The following is a 21,869-nucleotide window of genomic DNA, read 5'->3' on the forward strand; positions in this document are numbered from 1 at the left end:
GTAGCTTATGGGTAAAATGGCAGCTCTAGCATTTTGTTGAAAGGCGAATACAAATTGTAGAACAATTTCAGTCCATCTTGAGCAATCCCTTAAAAAGTCAACCGCAAATTCATTTATTTGTTTAGAGGACTGACTGCTGAAATGCTTTGTGTCCTACAAAGCAACCCTTTTTCATGTCAGATTTCTGTTGTATCTGCAAGACTATTAGATACATTGCCTTTTGTAATGCCTTAAATCTAGCTGTTTGTGTGTTAGTACAGTGGTGCCTCATTTAATGACGATAATCCATTCCAGGAAAATCGCCGTTAAGCAAAAACATCGTAAAGCAAAAAAAAAAAAAAATTGAAACCTGTTCAGTGCGTTCCAGTGGAGTAAAAACTCACCGTCCAGCGAAGATCCTCCATAGGACGGCCATTTTCGCTGCCTGTATAGCTGGGAATCTGTCCCTAAACACAGCGGGGAGCCATTTTAATCACCCGGCAGCCATTTTGAAACCGTTGATCAGCTGTTCAAAAAACGTCGTTTTGCGAAGAATCTATTCCCGAAGCAGGGAACCGATCATCGCAAAGCAAAATTTCCCCATTCAGACGATCGTTTTGCGATCGCAGCAAGATCATCGTTAAGCGGTTTTATCATAATGCAGGGCAATCGTAAAGTGAGGCACCAGTATTTCCTTTAAACAGACATTTGCTGCTCCTTTCATTCTCTTCCATTCTACTAATACAGTGTTCAGATTTTTGGCTCTATTTTAAGTATGAAATCCCAAGCTTTCTTGCCATGATTCTACCGTAACTAGTATGAATGATACTGCTTTTGTCATTTTAACTGAGAATAGTTAAAAAGAGGACTGCTGCCATTAGGTTGGATGTTCCCAATGGTAAAAACAAAATAATAAAGTAAGATTTCTAGGCTACCTTTCAGAGTTGAAAAAAAAACCAACCCTCTTATGGTGCTTTACAACTTAAGTATAATCATATAAACATTATTCAGTGAATAATTGCATACATTTATTCAGAAGAGTCTCTTAGAGGGCATCAGATTGGGGTAGAGCAATATGAGACCCAATCTGATGTCCTCCTGATGTTTCTAACTACAACTCATATTATCCTCAGCTTATATAACTAGTGGGCAGGAACTATGCAGCACAAAATATTTAGCATGTGCCAGGTTGAGGGAAGCTGTACTAGAATAATAAGATAGTAGCAGTAGGATAGAACTTTAGTGGGAAATCTACAACATTAAAACCAACTTGAGGAGGATATGAATTGGTCATTAAAATCTTCCAAAATGTCAGTGGAAGTCTTTACACACTTTCTGGGGATGGGTGAGGGACACATTCCAAAGTACCATTAAAGAAAAAAACTTTTTCCCTGTTGCTTCCCTGTCTCATAATTCTTGCTGGTGAGCAGGACCCGAGATGCTTATCTTAAAACAAGGGCTGACTCGGGAGATCCTTCAGTTGAGAAATAGCTGTTATTAGGTTGTACCTTTAACCTGCCCTAGTCCATCCCATGGCTTGTTGACATTTCCATGTGTATGTGTTTCAGTGAATCTGTCACACTTTTCTAACTGTGGATCTGACATACTTTTCACCAGCCTCTGTGCCATTTATTGTAATCATAGCTTTAAATCTCCAAGTTAGTGGTTCCTAACCTTGGGTCTTCAGATGATCTTGGACTAAAACTCCTAGAAGCCTTCACCACTATCTGTGCTGGCCAGGGAGTTGTAATCAAAGAACATCTGGGGACCCAAGGTTGGGAACCACTGTCCTGAGTGATGAAAGAGGTCAACCCTTTATTGATAAAGGTGAGTGTGCTCACATATGAAGAAATCTGGAGACATTCCCAACTGTACAACATGGTAAAGTTCAAAATGCAGGTTTTCTGGTTGATAGTATTGCCATAATTAATTCAAAAATCAAAATACTGTTTTGTTTGAGCTACCTACAGATTCATTCATGAATCAAAAAATAAAAATAACTTTTAAAAAGGGAATGGCCGGTAAGTGCAAGATTTGAATCTGTTAGTTTAAGTGACAGGTTCTTTTTAGAAACTCAAAAGCAAAGAACTTAGTTCTTCTAATTTAAAATTTATCTCTCTTTTGGGGGAAAAATTGAAAGAGTGACACACCATTGACTCCAGGCCCCCAGCAGAAATCCCCTCTCCTTTCTCAGAACACATGTACTAGTGAAGCACAACAGGCAGCAATTCACAGCAGTAAGGGAACCAATGAGCAAAGCAAACCATGATCATTAAGGGAAGCTTTTGGAACTAGGTAAAAAGCGTGCTCCTTATATACCGCCCCATAGTGCTTCAAGCACTCTCTGGGCAGTTTACAAGTTAATTATGCAGGCTACAAATTGCCATGCTTGGCCATCCTCTAGTGCAGTGGTTCCAAACCTTGGGTAACCAAGGTATTCTTGGACTGCAAATCCCAGAAACTAGCCAACACAGCTGGTGGTGAAGGCTTCTGGGAATTGCAGTCCAAGAACTGTGGTCATATTTGGATTACCCAAAGCTGGGAATCATGGCTCTCATGGGCAGACAGGGCTTGTGCCCATACCTTGTACATAAATAGCCTTGTAACATTGGCCAATACTGTTACTTTGGCAAGGGGGGTGTTGAATTACATGCGCATAGAATTGTTCTGTACTCATTTGTTTTTCTTTCATCAGCTTTAAATATTGAAGAAAATGGTTGAGGTGGAACACCATTAACTACAAAGTGTCTTATAAAGTGCAAATATTTATAAAGTGTGCAGAAGGCCAAGCTTTCCCTTTTTACAGTTTTCTAGTTATTCATACTCAGTGTGCATGAGTGCTTATAGGAAGCAAAATACTAGAAATCTATGCCAGATTCTCCTTCTACTCTGCTTTCTCTTCTGCCTTTATGAATTCTGGGTAAACACTGAAAAGATAGAATGGATGCAATTCGGGGCACTTTGCTTACCAGGGAGAGAGGGATGGAAAATTGCAATTTAGCTTATGCTATGAGCAGGATTTCAGCCAATGATATCTTGTTTGTATTTTATGGTGCATTTCTTGTTATGTGCCGTCAAGTCACTTCTGACTTACAGTGCCCCTACAAATGAGCAGTCTCCAAAATGACTTGTCCTCAACTGCCCTGCTCTGCTGTTGTGGCTTCCTTTAGGGAGTCGGTCCATCTCGTATCTGGTCGTCTTCTTTTCCTGCTACCTTTCCCAGCATTATAATCTTCCAGGGAATCCTGCCTTTTCATGTGCCCAATACACCATTATGTGCTCAATACATCTTTATGTACATAATGTGTATAATATACCATTATTCAGTGCTATCATGACAGTAGACTAAAATTAACTAGTTCTTACTCTTTCAGGGTATCCAGCTAGCTTATATTTAAGCAAACTATGTATGTGCTGATTTTCCAATCAATGCATATTTCCATAGCTACGTCCCTTTGAAAATCCCAAAAAGAAGCCAATGTTTGATCCATGCCATCAAGGAATTCTATCAGTTGTCCTCACTATCAAGAACAGATCTGTTATATAGCTAATTGGTCTCAATTTCCCATTGAAAACTAAGTCACTCCAAAATACTTCAGATTGCAACAAAGATAGTACTGTACAGAAAAATATTCTCATTGGAAACATCCATTCTACCTTAACAGGCTTTTTGTTTGTTTCTTTAAAATTATTATTACTATTATTTAAAATACTTCAATCCAACCCTTAAAAAGGACCTGCAGTGCCTTATATCATTAAATGACAATATTTAAAGCTAAAAATAATGAGTACACAAAGTTACACCATTAAAATATAATATTTCAAACTAAAAACAAAGATAATATTTCAAACAAAAGCAAAATATGAAAAAGCTACAAATACCACTCGGAGAAAAGGTAAACAAAAGCAATACTAAAAACACATTCAAAGCAGTATCAATGAGAATTACAGGTCAGTACAGAGGAAACAACCCCTATGGGTGTGACAGTTCACACGTGATCTATGGAGTAAAGGTCTCTGTGAATTAAAAAGTTCTGAGACTGTGACTCCATGAACCTTGGCTCATTGCAACAGTGGGTTTTGAAAATAAACAAATATTAATACATTCTGGCTAGAATTCAATGGGTGATTTATGCTGGCTTAAATGTAATATAAATCATAGTGAATTGCTGCCAATTGATGAGTTGTCCCGCATTCTTCATTTAGTGGATTGATAACAGCACCAGAAACATGAACAGTAGTTTGTTAATCAGTAGTAATACTATGCTGCTACAACATACACAATTACACTTATGCCAGCTTGTTCTCATACACTATTGATGTACTGAATATGAATACAAGCAAAGATAGTACATGACATGTCAGGATGTTGCTTGGCTCAGTGGCAAGGGACTAAAGCATAGATCTCCCAAACCCATAGTTTCATGCCACTCCATATTTGCCATAGGTGATCAAGTACAGTATTTGTTGCTGTTTAGTCATGTCCTACTCTTCGTGACCCCATGGACCAGAGCACACCAGGCCCTCCTGTCTTTCACTGCCTCCCAGAGTTGGGTCAAATTCGTGTTGGTAGCTTCGATGACACTGTCCAACCATCTCGTCTTTTGTCATCCCCTTCTCCTCTTGCTTCACATTTTCCCAACATCAGGGTCTTTTCCAGGGAGTCTTCTCATGAGATGGCCAAAGTATTGGAGCCTCAGCTTCAGGATCTGTCCTTCCAGTGAGCACTCAGGGTTGATTTACTTTAGAATGGATCGGTTTGTTCTCCTTGCAGTCCAGGGGACTCTCAATAACCTCCTGCAGCACCACAATTCAAAAGCATCAATTCTTCGGCGGTCTGCTTTCTTTATGGTCCAGCTCTCACTTCCATACATCACGACAGGAAAAACCATAGCTTTGACTACACGGACCTTTGTTGGCAAGGTGATGTCTCTGCTTTTTAAGATGTTGTCTAGGTTTGTCATCACTTTCCTCCCAAGAAGCAGGTGTCTTTTAATTTCGTGGCTGCTGTCACCATCTGCAGTGATCATGGAGCCCAAGAAAGTAAAATCTGTCACTGCCTCCATATCTTCCCCTTCTGTTTTCCAGGAGGTGATGGGATCAGTGGCCATGATCTTAGTTTTTTTTTTTTTATGCTGAGCTTTAGTTCATTTTTTTGCACTCTCCTTTTTCACCGTCATTACGAGGTTCTTTAATTCCTCCTCACTTTCTGCCATCAGAGTGGTATCATCTGCATATCTGAGGTTGTTGATATTCCAGCAATTTTAATTCCAGCTTGGGATTCCTCCAGTCCAGCCTTTTGCATGATGTATTCTGTACATACGTTAGATAAGCAGGGAGACACTCCCTTCCCAATTTTGAACCAATCAGTTGTTCCATATCCAGTTCTAACTGTTGCTTCCTGTCCCACATATAGATTTCTCAGGAGATAAATAAGGTGGTCAGGCACTCCCATTTCTTTAAGAACTCGTCCTCCGCTCTTCCTCAGTAGCATGTTGGATGCCTTCCAACCTGAGGGGCTCATCTTCCAGCATCATATCTTTTAGCCTTTTGTTTCTGTCCATGGAGATTTCTTGACAAAGATACTGGAGTGGCTTGGCAGTTCCTGCTCCAGGTGCATCGCGTTTAGTCCGAACTCTCCACTATGACCTGTCTGTCTTGGGTGTCCCTGCACGGCATAGCCCATAGCTTCTCTGAATTACTCAAGCCCCCTTGCCAGGACAAGACAGCAATCTGTGAAGGGGCACAAGTATTGCCTGCAGGCAAATTCTAGCTAGTAGCTAACCAACTTTTGGAACTCTGTATGTGTCTCTCTGGTTGTGGTAGCCTTAGTTCCAGCCAATTTCTTGAGTATGCGTGTACATATGTGTGTGCATAAGTGCTTGAGTGAGAAGCAGAAAGAGGACCAATCTTGTGTGCAATAATTTTGTAGGTGAGTGAGGGCTCCTGCTGGACATATGCGAGTATTCCAGGAACAACTAAAAACGAAAACCAGGCTTATATACAAGGAGGTACTACAAATATACCAAATGGTGGCAGTGGGGGTGGAATTAAAGCAGTAGTTTCCAACCCTGAATAGTCCAGGTGTTCTTGGACTGCAATTCCCAGAACCCCCAGCCAGCATAGCTGGTGGTAAAGGCTTCTGGGAATTGCAGTCCAAGTACACCTGGGTTACTCAAGGTTGGAAACCATTAACCTAGAGAATGTAGGCAGTAGCTCATTTGGAAAGATTACCTTATTTCAGAAGGTCATACAGCTGTTCTTTGAAAAGTCCAGGCCCAAAGTCTCCATCTTCTGTATCTAGCAATTATGCAGGTTTTGTGAAGATTCACACCATTTCTCTCCAATTTTACCAGTGTGGGTGAGCACTGTGTGGCATTTTCTCCCGCACTTATTCTCAGATAATTTTGAATCATTTTTTTTATGTTCAGGCTACTTTGATTTCTACATCTATTCACTTTTTGATATGGCAAGCTCTGATTTTACAGTATTTATTGTGTTTATGAAGAATTTGAGAAGCATCTTCCAGTTGAGGCTCTCCATGTCAGAGTTTGCAAGACTGAAACTGCAAAGGAAGCCCCCACGTTTGCACCTGGTTGGCTCTGTCATATGCATATCAAGGTACATTTGGTGGGCTATCAACCTGTGTAAATAAGAACATAGTATTTATACTGCAGGTCAGTCTTGAATGTAAAAAGTTGTGTAATAAACAGTTCAATATATCTTTTGAGATTGAGGATGATAAAATGTTACATATGGTCAGCCCTCCTATATAGATGGGAGGTTCGGACTATTAAGATGCTCAACATAAATGCTTTGGAAATGTGGCCATAAGAAAAGTCCTGGGCACCCTATGGATTGATGGAATAAAGAATAAAGAAGCACTTCATCAGATAGGAGAACATGAAGAAGTGGAGTTGATTATTAAACACAAACTTTCATATCTTGGACACATAATTCATCATGATTCATACTCTACTTCAATACATCACTGAAGGGAAGATTGAGGATGGATGTGGAAGACATAGATGATTGATTGCTTGGATGGATAAAATCAAAGACTGGAACTTAATAGAGAAAAATTAATCCACACAGCAAGAGATAGGTGGGGATGTGTCATGATGGTAGCCAACCTCAGCAACTGAGATGACACCCAGAGAGAAAGGGAGAGCCAGCCTTAGAAATCAGCAACTAAGCTGATCAGTCTGGGAACTGAGCATCAAGCTGAAATGGGGAACCAAACTAAACTCAGTAACTTAGTGTTGTTGAGCATTCATTCTGTAGGAAGGTAACTCTGGAGAAGGTCAGATCAGATGAAGCAATAATTGTCTTTAACCTTTCCTCTCACCAAAAATCTACAGATTGTTATAGGTGAGTGTTATGTGCCATCACGTCTCGCCCAAATTATAGTGATTCTAAGGGTTTCCAAAGTGTATGTGTGTAATACATGAAAAATGGCTTTGCCATTGCCACCTTACACTGAGTTTCCATGGCCAAACAGAGATTCAAACACAGATCTAAGTCCCAGCCCATCCACCGCAACACATTGGCTTTCACATATTGTTAGGTACAAAAAAAATGTCCACCAATTAGTTTTAAAACAAGGATGGACAACTGTGCCCCTTTAGATATTGCTAGACTACCACTCTCACAAAGACTAGCCAGCATGCCCAATGGTGAGAGGTGAGAAATGGTGGCGTTTTCTTGGCTCCAGCACTTCTTTAATGAGCAGGGATTTGCCAGCCAGACTGAACATGATTTCTCATATGCAAGTGTTTGTGGGCAACAGGATGCTGGTCACTTGTTCAAAATAATGATACGGGCTGAGGGGCCAAATATGAAATAAAACTAAAGACGACAAAATGCTGATGGAGGAAGCTGGAGGGCACTAACGTCACACTATGCAGTCTTTGTGCAAGGCACAAATTATCGTAAGGCTGACTTAAAGTATTTACTCTTACCTCGCAGTTTAGAAAAAGGAATCAGAGATGCCAGTCCCAATTCCTCCAAAAGTTTATTTGGATGCTAGGCCACTCCATCACCGCCATCCCAAAATGTCAGTGGAAGAATAGAAGGACCTACCTAGGCACTTCCTGCTTGCACTTTTGAACAATAGCAAAAAAGGGGGGGGGGCAGAAAATTGCTATTTCTGGAGCTGGGGTCTAAACTCTGACCACCAAGTTCTTTGGGATTGCTCATCCCTGCTTTGGAGGTCTCTTATAGTTATATATTTCTATTTCCATTTTCTCTGTTTCTAATTTATTTAGAAACATAAGCCTTGTATGACAATAACAATAGCCACTCTGCTGCCGTAGTAATGTGCAAAATATTATAGGCATCCTTCAGTCTCAAGAGACTGTGATAACGTGCTCTGAATAGAGTCTTGGAACAGTGTCTAGTGTTGCTGAGAAGGCCAATTAAAGAATGAAGTAAACTCATTAAGCTAGATTAAAAAAATACAGTACTAGAGTGTGATTCCTAACCAACAATGATGGCACATATCTTTCACTTTGATCTACACCTGCATACAATGACCACAAGTGTATATATACCATTCATCAATCACAATCTGAGATTTTCCTACCATCTCCACACTTGGAGTGTCCAGCTGGATTTTCAACTTTACTGTGTGGATCAGTTGTCATTCATCTCATTGGCTGGGGCCCAGCCAATGTTGGAGCCCAGCCATAAAGACTCAGAATAGAATCCTCTTTCTGCAGCTCTGAATATATAAGGTTCTCTCCCTTCTTGCTTACAGGATTCTGGCCATTTAGAGATAAACATAGTGATGGATGCTCCTTTACTGGAGATGTTCAAACTCTGTCAGGGATGCAGTCCCTGTGGATTCCTGACCTGGCAGGGGATTGGACTCAGTGACTCTTCCAGAGTGGTCAAAATGACCAGATAGGTGGGGTATAAATGGAATAAATAAATAAATTCCAGCTCTGCATTTCTATATTTCTGTGATACACACTGCCATAACTGACATATAAAACCCCAATTTAGGATTTCTAATACAAACTCTAGGACCAGCCAGTAGATAGATAGGATTTTATCATTCATTAATGAAGACTTAATCCCACTAGGGCAGACATCAAAAGCATTGTGCTGTAAATATATTTGCATATAGTATACTAATGTTCAGGACAGTACTACTCCCCTCTTGAGTTCTGTAAGCTCTCCTTAAGAAAAGAAAAAACAAAACATAACATAAAACAATCCTCATCTTGCTTCGCAATTTGGTAATTTGCCCAGGTTTCTACCGTCTTCTTGTAGTTTAATTTCTGTTTTTGCATGCAGCCTGATTGACTATAAGCAATAAAGTATTTGTATTTATTTGAAATGTTTTTCTCTGCCTTTCTCCTAAAAAGGACCCAAGTGGCTTCTGTAGGCATCTTTCAGTCTCGAAAGACTATGGTAATGTGCTCTGAATAGAGGGAACAAACTGCCCCTTTGCCTCGGCCTGCTGAACAAGTGTCTCTTTAAATTGGGAGAGGCCGTGCTGCATTGCCTGCCTCCAGGCTGTGTGATTGTCTGAAGGAGAGTGAGATTTGTAGTCAGAAATGGGAGAGTGTTAGGTTCAAAGTAAAATGATAATAAGGCATTGGAATGTGTTACGAAGGCTGTGAAACTGTTTTCCAGTTTGCCTGAGAACTGTGATAACAAGACAAAGACGAGGGAGGCCCAGTCCAGCATGAAGACTCAAGACATACCATACTAATTGGGAGAAGATAATGCACCTGGATCTTCATGAGAATTCTGGGTGGAGAGTTGTGTTAAGCCTCTTTGAAGTTAACTGGTTTACAGCTATGGAGTGTGAAGAAGAAGGAGGTGTTAGGAATGTAAGAAAAGATGGATGATAGGATGTGTTTGAGAGCTTCTCTTAGCTGCTCAAGCTTGGAGAGTTTTCAAATGGATTATGCTATGTGAAGGAATGTTTACAGAATGTAGCATGGTAAGGAGGAGGAGGAGGAGGAGGGAATAGCCCATCATAGTTTAGATTTTAGTAAAGTATTTCTTTTTTTAATAAGAATTCCAATAGTTAAATAAAGCTGCTATTTCTTATTTTAATAAGAAATAGCAGCTTTATTTAACTATTGGAATTTTTGGACATATTTTATGCTACTGCTTTGGCAAACGAACTGTTTCTATGAATCTATACAGTATTTTCTTCATAAAAATAATTATAAAATTTGAACTGAGGACTAGTCTCTTGGAACAGCAGGGTTATACTTAAATGCAGAGGATTGGAAAAGGTCACCAACTGGCTACCATGGAGAAGTTCTACCTTACTGAGCTGTTGTGAGTTCTGAGGATTCACGAAGCCTATGTTTAAGTACTTTAAAAAATAAAGCAAAGTGTTATTTTAAGGTCAGGCTTGTCCATGGAACAGATCTCATGCACTTATGAGGATTAAAGGACTTGTCTCAGAGGAAAAGGTGGTGGGTTTGTCTCCAAAGTGACTCCCTGTCCAAACCCCATACTCTCTTTAGGAAGAGCTGGCCGTTATAGGCTGAATGCTCAGATGTCAATGTTTACCATCTGTTGAGGTCCATTCCTAAGGCCTTCAGATCCTGCTTGCAGATATCCTTGTATCGCAGCTGTGGTCTCCCTCTGGGGCGATTTCCCTGCACTAATTCTCCATACAGGAGATCTTTTGGAATCCGACCATCAGTCGTTCTCACCAAATGCCCAAGCCAATGTAGACATTGCTGTTTCAGTAATGTATTGTACATGCTAAAAATTCTAGCTCATTCTAGGACTACTCTACAGTATTTGGAACTTTGTCCTGCCCAGTGATACCAAAAATATGTCAGAGACAATGCATATGTGTAGCCTTTATAATTAAAATTGTAAACCGCCCAGAGAGTGCTTGTAGCGCTATGGGGCGGTATATAAGTCCAATAAATAAATAAATAAATAAATAAATATAGAAAATGTTCAACTTCCTCTCCTGCCGTGCACAAAGGGTCCAAGAGTCACTGCAGTACAGGAGTGTACTCAGGATACAGACTCTATAGACCTGGATCTTGGTATACGCCATCAGTTTCTTATTAAGCCATACTCTGTCAGTCTAGAGAACATGGTAGCTGCTTTGCCAATGTGTTTATCCAGCTCGACATTTAGAAAGAGGGTGTCAAGATTGTTAAGCCAAGGTACACGAAATCATGAACAACCTCAAATTCTTGTGTAGAGATGGTAATAGAGGGAGGTGAGTCCACACCATGGCCCATGACTTCTGTTTTCTTCGGGCTGATTGTTAGTCCAAAATCTTGGCAGGCCTTGCTGAAACGATTCATGAGTTGTTGGAGCTCTTCAGCGGAGGGACAACAACAGCTGCATCATCGGCGAAGAGGAAGTCCCACATGCATTTCAGTTGGACTTTGGTCTTCACTCTCAATCTAGAGAGATTAAAGAGCTTTCCATCTGATCTAGTCCAGAGATAGACACCTTCTGTTGCAGTTCCAAAAGTGTGCTTCAGCATGACAATAAATAAATAAATAAATAAATAAATAAATAAATAAATAAATAAATAAATAAATAAATAAATAAATAAAAAACTACAGTGCCGTTCATTTCCTCATGAAAGGACCTGATGTTGTTAAGGAGTCAAAGTGGACATACCATCCTGGGAAGTGTGGCATTTGCCCCTCGTGGCCCCTGCCTGACCGTCCAAACACAGAGCACACAAAGGCAAACTAATACTCCTTTTCACCTGCTGTCCCCACTAAATCAACATTACTTATGGAAGGATAAAGATGCAGGTCCAAACATCACTGTCATTTAAATAAAACTTTTTTTATTGATTACAGATGTTTTATTATTAATCATAGGTAACTTTTACAGGTTTATTGATCATCAATCTCAACCTTCTATTGGTTATACAGTTCTTATTCACTCTTCACTCTAATCACACCTCAGCTCTCCCAAATACCACACTCTATATCTCCACTCTGATCACTCTTCCTCTCACTGACTGACTGACTGACTCTTCACTCTCTGACTCCGCCTCTTTATTACATATCTCTCAGCTCCGCCTCTTAGCAACCTTAGCCTGCAACATGAATATGCATGACTACTTAACATAATAAGGGTGAACGCTACAGAAAGTATTTTAAAAAGGCCATCCCTGCTAACCAAATCAAAGGCCTTTGTAAGACCTATGAAGGCCACAAAGAGCGGCTGTTGTTGTTCCCTACATTTCTCCTGTAACTAAGGGAAAATACCATGTCAGTGGTGGGTCTATTAGCTCGAAATCCACACTGTGAGTCTGGATAGACTCTGTCTGCAAGGACCTGGACTCTCTTCAGCACAACAGGGGCAAGCAGCTTCCCTGCAACCCTGAGAAGAGAGATGCCCTGGTAGTTACTGCAGTTGCCTTTGTTCTTACACAATGTGACGATGTTTGCATCCTTCATGTCCTGTGGTATTCCACCTTCACTCCAGGAAAGACAAAAGATTTAGCTCAGTGGTGATGATCTCTTTACAGCACTTCAGCAGGGATATTATCCTTCCCAGGTGCCTTGTCGGAGGTGAGGGAATCCAAGATTGCTTTGCTTACAGAATTAAAAAAAATAAATAATGTAAAAGCTAAAAACAAATTATTACAATATTTTAAAAAAGAAATAAACAACCAAATTTAAATCTCATAGATAAAAGCAGTATTAAAAATACAACAAAAACAGAAATTCAACAGCCCCGTTAAGAAATGCCCTTAGTCAGCCAGTCACTAAAAGAAACCCTAACTGAAAAGAAATTTCTTTGCCTGCTTGTTGTTGTTAAGTGCTGTCAAATCCTATGAATTGTTAGTTCACCTCTAAAAGGTTTTATATTCAACTGCCCTGCTCAGGTCTTGAAAACTGAAGCCCGTGGTTTCCTTTAATGAGTTAATCCATCTCATGTTACGTCTTCCTCTTTTTCTGTTGCCTTCATTATTACCGTTTCCAGGGAATCGTACGTTCTCATGTGCCCAATGCACATTTTCTCTGCACAGTTACCTTTTTAAAACAGCTTTCTCTTCTTATGAAGTGCCCCAAGTCGGCTAGCCTCCGCTTAAGTCCTCTGACTCCGTCTCCTCTGTAAATAACGTACAGCAAAACCGCTAGAAATCCAAGCCTGTGTTTCGCCCTCCCGAGAGTACGTATTTCCAGAGTAAAATGACTGCACCAACAAACTAAAAGAAGACCCTGCGCTGCCCCTAGCTACGGGGAGACGCTCTGCTTGCCAGCCCAGTCTCCCAGAATGGCTTCGGAGGTTTTGCCTTCCGGCGCCCGCCCGCCCCGCCTCTCCCAGCCACTCGCCGCCAAACCACTTCGCGCGTTGAGGTGACGTAGTCGGCAGGGAGGCCGGGCTCGCAGCGACAGCGGCGCAAGATGGCGGCCACCACGGGATCGGGTGAGCTGGGGACCGGGCAGCCGAGGCGAGCCCCGGCCTGTGGCAGGGAGGGCCGTCCTCCGACGGAGAGGGGAAGGAGAGCGAAGCCTGAGGAGCTCGCTTCTCTTGGGGACAAGCCAGAGGATGTCTTTAGAAGCCGGGCTCGCCGGTTGGGTGTGTCTGGGGCCCAAGGGGCGGCGGCCTCGGGCGGTTTGTGGGGTGTCTTTCCTGAGGAGTAACGCAGCTCAGGCAGCGGGAGCCCCTAATGCGTCGACGGCCGGGACGGGGAGAAGCGGGGGTTCTGCAGTAAGGTGACACGATAGAGCCAGGGCGGCCTCTTTCTCTCTGGGGCGGGAGGCTGAGAATAAGGGAGAAGGTCCCGTGGTGTTTATTTCTTAATTTGCCACGTTTTTGTGCCGCCCTTCTGGCCCCACATGAGGCCCCTCCGGGAAGCGTGTTAAAGAAGAGAATAATGCTGATACATGCCTGCCTGGGGAGGAAGTTGTTTCAACGGTCTGTCTTTTTATAATACCAGAAGCCGGTGGCTAAACAGCTGCCGGAAATTGGGCTTTCCTACGATGTTTACAGGATCCCTTCAATTACTGTACCCTGGAAGGCCCCTGCTGGAAACAGGATTCTAGCGAGAAGAACTATTGGACTGCCAGTTGTTTCGGATGTCACTTTCCAGAAGATCCAGTCAGCATGGCCAGTTTTAAAGGGGATTATAGCACCAAATATTTGGAGGGGCAGAACTCCCACCTTTACCTGGTTCTGAAGGGCTGCTCTTGTAACTGGGTGGACGCAGGAAATTTCACTGAGAAATGCTGAATTGTAACCAGTATGGTGGGCAGTAGCTTCTATCTTTCGAGGTACCTATTCGGTGGTTGTTAAAATTTTGGTGTTCTCAAGCTATGGAAGTTCTAGGTGGTCTTTCCTTCCTGGCACTAGGACTCAAGCCTGTTTATTTTCAGCAAGGTTGTGGTGTCAGGTGCTCTCCGACAAGGCCCTGTGTCCAGTACTTTGGAGTGTAGTACTGTAAGTTTTCCAGCCATCACTGTCATCTAACAATTAACACAAGAGTCCTTCTCAAAAGTGAATTGTCTATTGCAAGCCATGGGCAGGGTGGTTTTAAAACAAAGAAATCAATTTCTAGAATAGGTGCTACCCATAGGAGGAAGGTAGTGGGCCTTCTGGGAGAAATCCTCTGTAGTTAATATTATGTTTTATCCTTTTTGCAGAATGCTGCTCTTGTCTTACAGTTGCCTCTAGAGATTGGCTGTTACTACTAGAGCATAATAACTGCTGAGGGACTAAGTGGTGAATCAAGTACTTTCTGCTACAGCTCATGTCTTTGTTACAAACTCATTAACAGCATTAGGCAGGCTGTTAATTTTCATCCCGCACCCAGTTCTCTCTTTGCTGTTCTCAGAATTATGTGCATAATAGTGTGCTGCTTAACAGTGGTAATGCTTAATAGTTTAAATTGTAAGTATTTATTGGTAGTATTTTAAGGCAGTGATCTGAGCGAAGACTCCTAGTTGAACAGGGATTTAATAGGATTCAGCTGTTCTCATGGCAATCAGAGATTTGCCTGTCTATTTACAAGCCCAACATATAACTGGTTTCTTTAAAGTTGATTTTCAGAAGGCAGAGGAGTTGTTGGTTGTAGATGGGACAAGACATTATGAATTATAACCATTGGTTTCTCTTGGTGTATTTTGGTAGATTTTCTGGGGTCCTGGCCTAAAAAGTGATGGATGATGTTCTGATAAAGCAAATGTCATCCAATATGTCTAGTTAGGTCTACAAGACATGAGTTGTGCTACAGACTAGTTGTGTGACTTTGAGCAAGCTATCCTCTTTTTCAGTTCCATCTTATAAAATGATATTGATAGTAGTATATATCACATGGATATTGAAATGTGGGGGAATAATGCTGTTAAAGTTTATGCAAGCAAAATGAATTGTTGGGTTTTTTTTAAATTCTTGGGTGAGGAACTTTGACACTTGTCCATACTTCAGTTGACATGCACAATTCACCAAGTGTGTTGTTGGCTCTAGAAAGGTTGAAGAGACACTAGATAGATTGATGGAAGATTTATTTATCAATGGCTCCTACTAGTGATTGATACATTTTTCTCTCCAGTATCAAAGAAAGTATATAGATAGTGGTCATTTGCATACTTGTTGGATTCTTAGAATTCACTGGTCTGATACAGCAGGACTGCTTTTACATGCATTTAAAATACAGAAGTAAAGTTATAAATTTAAAAACTATTAAATGAAAATGGCTTTGTAGCTCTAGAATTTGTCGAGATATTTTTAATAGGTTTGTTTGAGGGGTTTAGCTGTATAAGAAACAGGTATATTAAATTGTGACTTTGAGATGCATCTTGTGGTTTCTCTACAGAAGGTGCTGCTGTAAATGTGTTTCTGGGTCATAAAGTATTGTGGAGCTGAATTATTTGTGTTGGTTTCTCCATCAGTAAACTGTGTTTTTAGAAAGGAAACTAGGGATGACATGACAGGTTGGAAGGCTTGTTCAGAACAGCAGTTGGTAGAGATGTGCCAGGTCTGTTTTTCTTTTCTTTTTTGGGGGGGGGGCAGGTGAAGAGTATTCATCTTGGCATTACAAGGATTTATTTTTATTTTTCTCTGTTGGTGAAAAGGTGGTTATGAATGACTGGATACATTGTGATTTATAGGTGAGTGTGTGTAGAATTGCTGTGATCTACAATCACAAGTAGGAGCCATTGATAGTGTAGCATTCTTTATTCCACATGGTTAACATAGTAAGCTGCAGTATTCCAGCTAAGACAGCTATTTTTCTGTTTAGCCAAATACTATTAACTCTGACAAGGCAGAGTTCTTTTTTAACTGCCACCCAGCGATATCTGAAGGAATGTATCTCCCTGTATAAGCCCACACATGTATTAATATCATCAGGTGAGAGCCTTCTCTTAGTCTCTCCACTTTTGTAAGTATGCCTGGTGATGACTTGAGAGAGAGTTTTGATTGCTTGATTGCCCCATTAGTGCACACTGGGCATTTCTAAGTTAAAACTTAAAAATCCTCCAGATTCTACATAATAATTTGTTGTTGTTTTTATATGCTTTTGAGTCACCTCTGATTTATAGCAACTCTATGAATGAGTGATCTTTAAAATGTCCTGTCCTCAACTGCCCTGCTCAGCTCTTGCAAACTCAAGCCTTGGCTTCCTTTAGGGAGTCAATCCATCTTGTATTTGTTCTTCCTCTTCCTTACAATATGGCAATAAACAGAAAATAAGAAAAATATTAATATTAACAGCATCTGGGAGACTTAGTTGTTGAAGGCAACTTTGAATAGTTATGTTTTCAACAATTCCCTGAACATAAGGAGGGAAGGAAGCATTTCTATGGAAGATATTAGATTATGGTACTCCCTTCCTTGCAAGGTGTGGTTGACCCCTTCCCTCCTTTCCTTCTGCCAGCAACTGAAAACAGTTGAAATGTTTCATCTTCAAAAACGCTTCAGGGTAGTCAACAGGTAACTGAGATGTAGAGATCTTAAAATCCAATTTATAGATTTAAAATATGTTAAAGATATTTGTATACTTTGGTTTAACATTTAATTGGCTTTACATTTTTTTTATTTTAAATCTGTGTATGCCACCTTGAGTGTCCACTAGAGGATAAAGGCAAGATAAAAGTCAAATAAAGAAGTAAATAATCAAAATGCTGTTAGGTAGAGATGCTAGGAGTTGAAACAAGAACCTTATGAATGCAGAGCATCTGCTCCACCATCTGAAGTTGAAATATTGGATTACTTGGTTGCAATGGTGGATTGAGTGTAGAGAAAGTATATCCTAGGTTGGGGATCAGGGATGCACATTGGTAAAATAAGTGATCCTGGTTTCTCAGAATAGAGAGGGATGGGGTGTCTTTCCAAAGCAAAATTAAGTATAATGGGTAAATCTATCATGCAAACAGTAGGTTCAGCAATGGCATAGAGCAGAATTGGAGGACATATAGAGACAGTCAACTTTCTGGAGGATGCAATTCCATCAGCTGAAGGAGATAGCTGGATTCCTCTTATGTCTTCTGTCTGCCTGAGTGAAAGATTTTTTTACTGGTTCCACTCACCCACCCAACCATTTCATTTATTTTATTCTATTTAAAATAGTTTTACCCTGTGTTTCTCCTTAAAAAGCACCCAGGGCAGCTGACGTCATTAAAACACAATATTTAAAAGCTAAAAATAGTAAGTACACAAATATTTAAAAAGAATTAAATGTTATATTGAAAACAGTAAATAAAATCAATTCTACAATACATTTAAAGCAACAAGGCACAACAATACATTTGAAAAGCCTTCTCAGAAAAGGCATTATTCTATTCTCATGTTCAATCTTTTTTGTTTTGCACTTTGTTATTGACACAGCTGTCAATAGACTGCTCTGTGGGACACAAGGGATATTTTGGCAGAATTGTAAATAGAAATAAAAGGATGATATCATTTCATATAATGCTGGTATAAACAATTTTTATCCCTGTGGAGCCAAAGCAGACATGAGCTAATTTAGATCTTTCTCACTGACATGAATTGAGTCAGAAAGTATGTATCTTGTTGTTGAACGAAATGAAGGAGGCATTTTTGGAATTCTGGATAATGCCAGTACAGCAAAATATTTATTTTAGTGTAACTTTAATTTTTTATTCTATAGTACTTTTGTACTTCACTACCCAAGGAAATGTTTAACTGCTTTTAAAAGTAGCTTATTATTGTATCTGATAAAATTCTGACATAAACTGATGTCTATTTCTAAATATTGAATTAATCTATTTCTGATAGTTTATGGGTAAATATGTTTATATCTGGGGTTTTTTTCAGCTATTTCTAAGCAGTTAGATCTACTCATTTTGGCAAAACTGCTGGATAGTTTAGTGGTTTAGGCATCTGGCTGCAGAGCCAGAGGTGAAGAGTTCGATTCCCCGCTGTGCCTCCTTGACAGCAGCTAGACTTGATGATCCATAGGGTCCCTTCCAGCTCTGCAGTTCTAACATCATTATCATCATCATCATTGTATGCTAATCTCAGCCTGTGTGAAGGGGCAGCTGTTGTGGCTCTGCTTGTGTGCCTGTAAGATCTATCTTGTTGCGGGGGGGGGGGGGGGGGGGACACAAGAGAACAGGACTTTTTCTGTGATGGTCTTATGGAATTATGTTCTACTAAAAGGAACCCAGGCTCCCTGCCTAGGTATTATTAAATTTCATTTAAAGATATGGCTGCTTTAGTCCACTTCCAACTGATGTTTGTTCATATTTGTACAGTATTATGTTGTAGTTTTAATTGCTGCTGATACTTGAATACTATATCAACATTACTTTTTTGGTTAACTGTATTGTATGTGTAGCAATTTTTTAAAAACTGCTTTGAGATTACTTTGACCTTTTCAGCTGATACACATTTTTAAAAGAGAAATAATTTGTAAGATTAGGTGTTATATTATTTCTCATATTCTTTCCTGACCTTTTGGGAAGAGAGCTAAGGTTCAGGTGCATACGAACCTCACAACAACACTGAGATGAGTTAATGATAATAATCCATGCTGGCAAGTTGATTCCTACTTATGCCAACTCTTTCCAGGTAGAAAATACACAGGTTTACCATTTCCTTCTTCTGGGGATTCCCTTGGACTATGCAGCTTGCCCAAGGCCACACGGGCTGGCTTTTCTCCCAGGTATCACAGAGAATCAAACTCCCATCCTTTGGATCCCCACTTTAATACCTAACTCACTGGGCTATCCAGCCAGCTTTGAGGTGTGTTAGGCTGAGCCAATATGACTGCCCAAAAATTATCTAGTAAGCTTCAAATTTGCCTAGTGTGATCTGTAACCACTACAGCAGGGGTTTTAAACTCAATTTATCTGGGGGCCACTAGAGACAGAGGCTGGGTGAGGCTGGGCCGCATCAGATTTTCCGCCAAGCGGAGCAAGAGCCCGAGGAAGCCGCCCAGGAGTTTCCTTAGCTGACAGACAGGTGGGCTGGCTGGCAGGCTGCAGTTCTGGATGGAGGGCGCAAGAGGTGCTGTCTTGGGAGAGAGCCGGTGAGCGAGGCAAGGCTTTTTTTTTTACTCTTGACAGCAGAGGATGTGTGGGCGCTTTGGGGGGGCAGGCAAGGCAAGGGCCACAAACTATCATCTGGGGGGGTGCAAATGGCCCCCGGGCCACATGTTTGAGACCCCTGCACTACAGCATACTATTTCTTATCACTTCCTCTTCTAGACAAATAATTGTGTTGAAAAAAATACACTTGCTAAATTTCTTGGGCAGATTGCTGCTCAGCTTTAAAATTACATTCATTATAAAATAGATCATGTATGAAATGAAAGATAAAAGAATTAAAAAATTTGCTTCACTTTGCTGTACTACTTGTTTGTTTGTTTGTTCTAGTTATATCCCGCCCATCTGGTATATTCTATCACTCTGGGCGGCTTACAGAATATCAAAACAATTAAAAAAAATAAAAACATTAGCATACAACAACAAATAGTGCAGGAATAAATAAATAATAAATTGCAAAGCAAAAGAAATCAGTAGTTGACAGGAGGGAAGGCCTGGATGTATAATATAATGTATAGTATAATACTAGCATATTGAGCCTTCAGAAAAGAACAATATGAGGTTTTACTTTCAAGTCTGAAGCATTAGCACAGAGGTATGTTTGAAACCAAGTTAAATATATACCACACAGGAAGTGTTTTTTTAAAAAGGAAATGAAACAGTCTTTCACTTAGAAGCGTCTGTAGTGTCAGGATTCATTTTAGACGTGTAAGGCAGAAATGGTTAACAATATTCTGTCAGCGAATTGCTTAGGCCTGCTTGAGGCTTGCATTTTGTAGAGGTAATTCTTGCTGCTCCTGTAAATTTGAAATGCTGCTCCCCCATTCACAACATTTGTGGTATATCTCTTGAGGGTCATATCTTTCTAGTATCAGTGCCATTGCATTATAATGATTGCCACAATATTCTCTCAAATATTTATCTGCTGTTGCAGGAAGTTCCAGGATTGGGCTGTATGTATAAAATGTGATGCTGACATGAGATCCTCATGTCCTTTAATCCTATCAGGCCTACAGTCCCTTAATCCTTTGGAGCTGCTGACTTTGCAGTTTAGACTTGGCTGGAAGAACGGAAAGGCAAATTACTTCTCCCCTCACCCCGGGATAGCTTTGGTTGTCTTCACTGAGAGATGATATAGAAACCTTACTACCATTTCTCAGATAATCATAGCTACTGTTTGGGTAAGTGGCTTCCATGTGGCAGAATATTTATTTATTTGATTTATATCCACACCATCTGGCAGCCAGAAATAGTTGTTGAACTAGAATGTATCAGTCACTGTAAATTCAAATGTTAAAACTAGATAGCTGGTACTGTATTGCATGTCCTATCTACAATATTTACTTTGCAATGTTTAAAGTAATAATATATGCTTTCCAGTTTGTTAATAGGACATGTGCATTGATAGTGACTTGTATTGCTTGCGAATGTAACTTTAGCTAATAAATCAGGCTAATAGGTTTGGGTAGGGGGAATGATGTTGCAAACAACTGGGGACTTCCAGCAGTGACTCAGATTAAGGTGTGTCTGTGCTGTTATGAGGAAGGTTGCTTTTTTGCTATACCAAATTTCTGTTTTGTTTTCTCTTTCTGTGTTGCACAATGATCAGGATAACAAGTGAAAAGAAATGCAACCTCCCCTTTGTTTCTTCTGTCTGCTGCTGTTGGCATGGAAATAGGTGCTTCTCTAGCACTAGCAAACAGTATATGATATATGAACACATGAAGATGGTAGACTAGCAGTAAACCAAAGCCTAGAAAAGTTACTTTTTCAGAATTAACTCCCAGTAGCCTTTCTCCCTCCCCCAAATTACCTCTTGGTGTATTCAGGATCTAGCTTTGCAACTTTCCAGGATTTGAGACAGAGAGGAGCCTTTCCTGGCCTCTCTTCAGAGCTCTTAAGCTGGAGGTGCCAGGTGTTGGAATTGACATACAGCATGTAAAGCTATGGCTGCTTAAACAGCACATGGATTTGGAACCTGAGGAGTGTCACTGCTGATTTTCTTCCTACTGATTTCCCAATTCCTTCCTCTAGGGATGGGATTTTTGGAATTCTAGGACTTGTAGTCACAGATGTCACCTAGAATAGACAGACCTCTGAGAGAAGTTAGAGAGCAAAAGAGATGTCTTTCTGCCATCATTGTCTGCTTCATTTTTTTGTGCATCAGTTAGGAAGAAGGAGGGGATGCCCGCTCAGTCTCACTGTTGCCTAGGAATCACGGTAGTGCACCATGGGGAGGGTACTTCAGTGAAAGCCTAGCCCATAGAGCCTTTTGGCACAGTCATGAAACTGCAATACTGCAGCAAAACTCTGCTCATAACTTTAGTTTGATCCTAACAGATTCAAGTACCCAACTCAAGGTTTACGCAGCCTTCCATCTTGTCGTGTGTATGTGTGTTAGTCATTTTTAGT

At 40.5% G+C, this 21,869-nt stretch overlaps 1 protein-coding gene and 1 long non-coding RNA gene across 5 annotated transcripts in view; one reads left to right on the forward strand and one right to left on the reverse strand.

Annotated features, from left to right (window-relative positions):
• Positions 1 to 11,757: 11,757 nt before the first annotated feature.
• On the reverse strand, positions 11,758 to 13,332 carry LOC144588783 (uncharacterized). Its single transcript, XR_013544487.1, has 2 exons — positions 12,978 to 13,332; positions 11,758 to 12,536 (listed from the first exon to the last, which is right to left on the reverse strand). It is a non-coding gene; the product is annotated as an uncharacterized LOC144588783 (long non-coding RNA).
• The window catches only part of UBE2V1 (ubiquitin conjugating enzyme E2 V1), a 33,449-nt gene continuing 24,816 nt past the window's right edge, over positions 13,237 to 21,869 (forward strand). For 3 of the 4 annotated variants that reach the window (XR_013544483.1, XM_020779496.3, XM_020779497.3), the window contains exon 1: positions 13,237 to 13,374. Coding sequence is in view for 2 of the 4 variants with exons in the window: in XM_020779496.3 (XP_020635155.1) it covers positions 13,353 to 13,374 (22 nt within the window). In the remaining 2 variants the exon portion in view is untranslated. Of the gene's footprint in view, positions 13,375 to 19,677; positions 20,639 to 21,869 lie in introns of those variants that run through there. The other variant, XM_078392186.1, reaches the window with a different exon arrangement.

The sequence above is a fragment of the Pogona vitticeps genome, chromosome 4, assembly GCF_051106095.1.
Source record: "Pogona vitticeps strain Pit_001003342236 chromosome 4, PviZW2.1, whole genome shotgun sequence".
NCBI classification, from domain to species: Eukaryota; Metazoa; Chordata; class Lepidosauria; order Squamata; family Agamidae; genus Pogona; species Pogona vitticeps.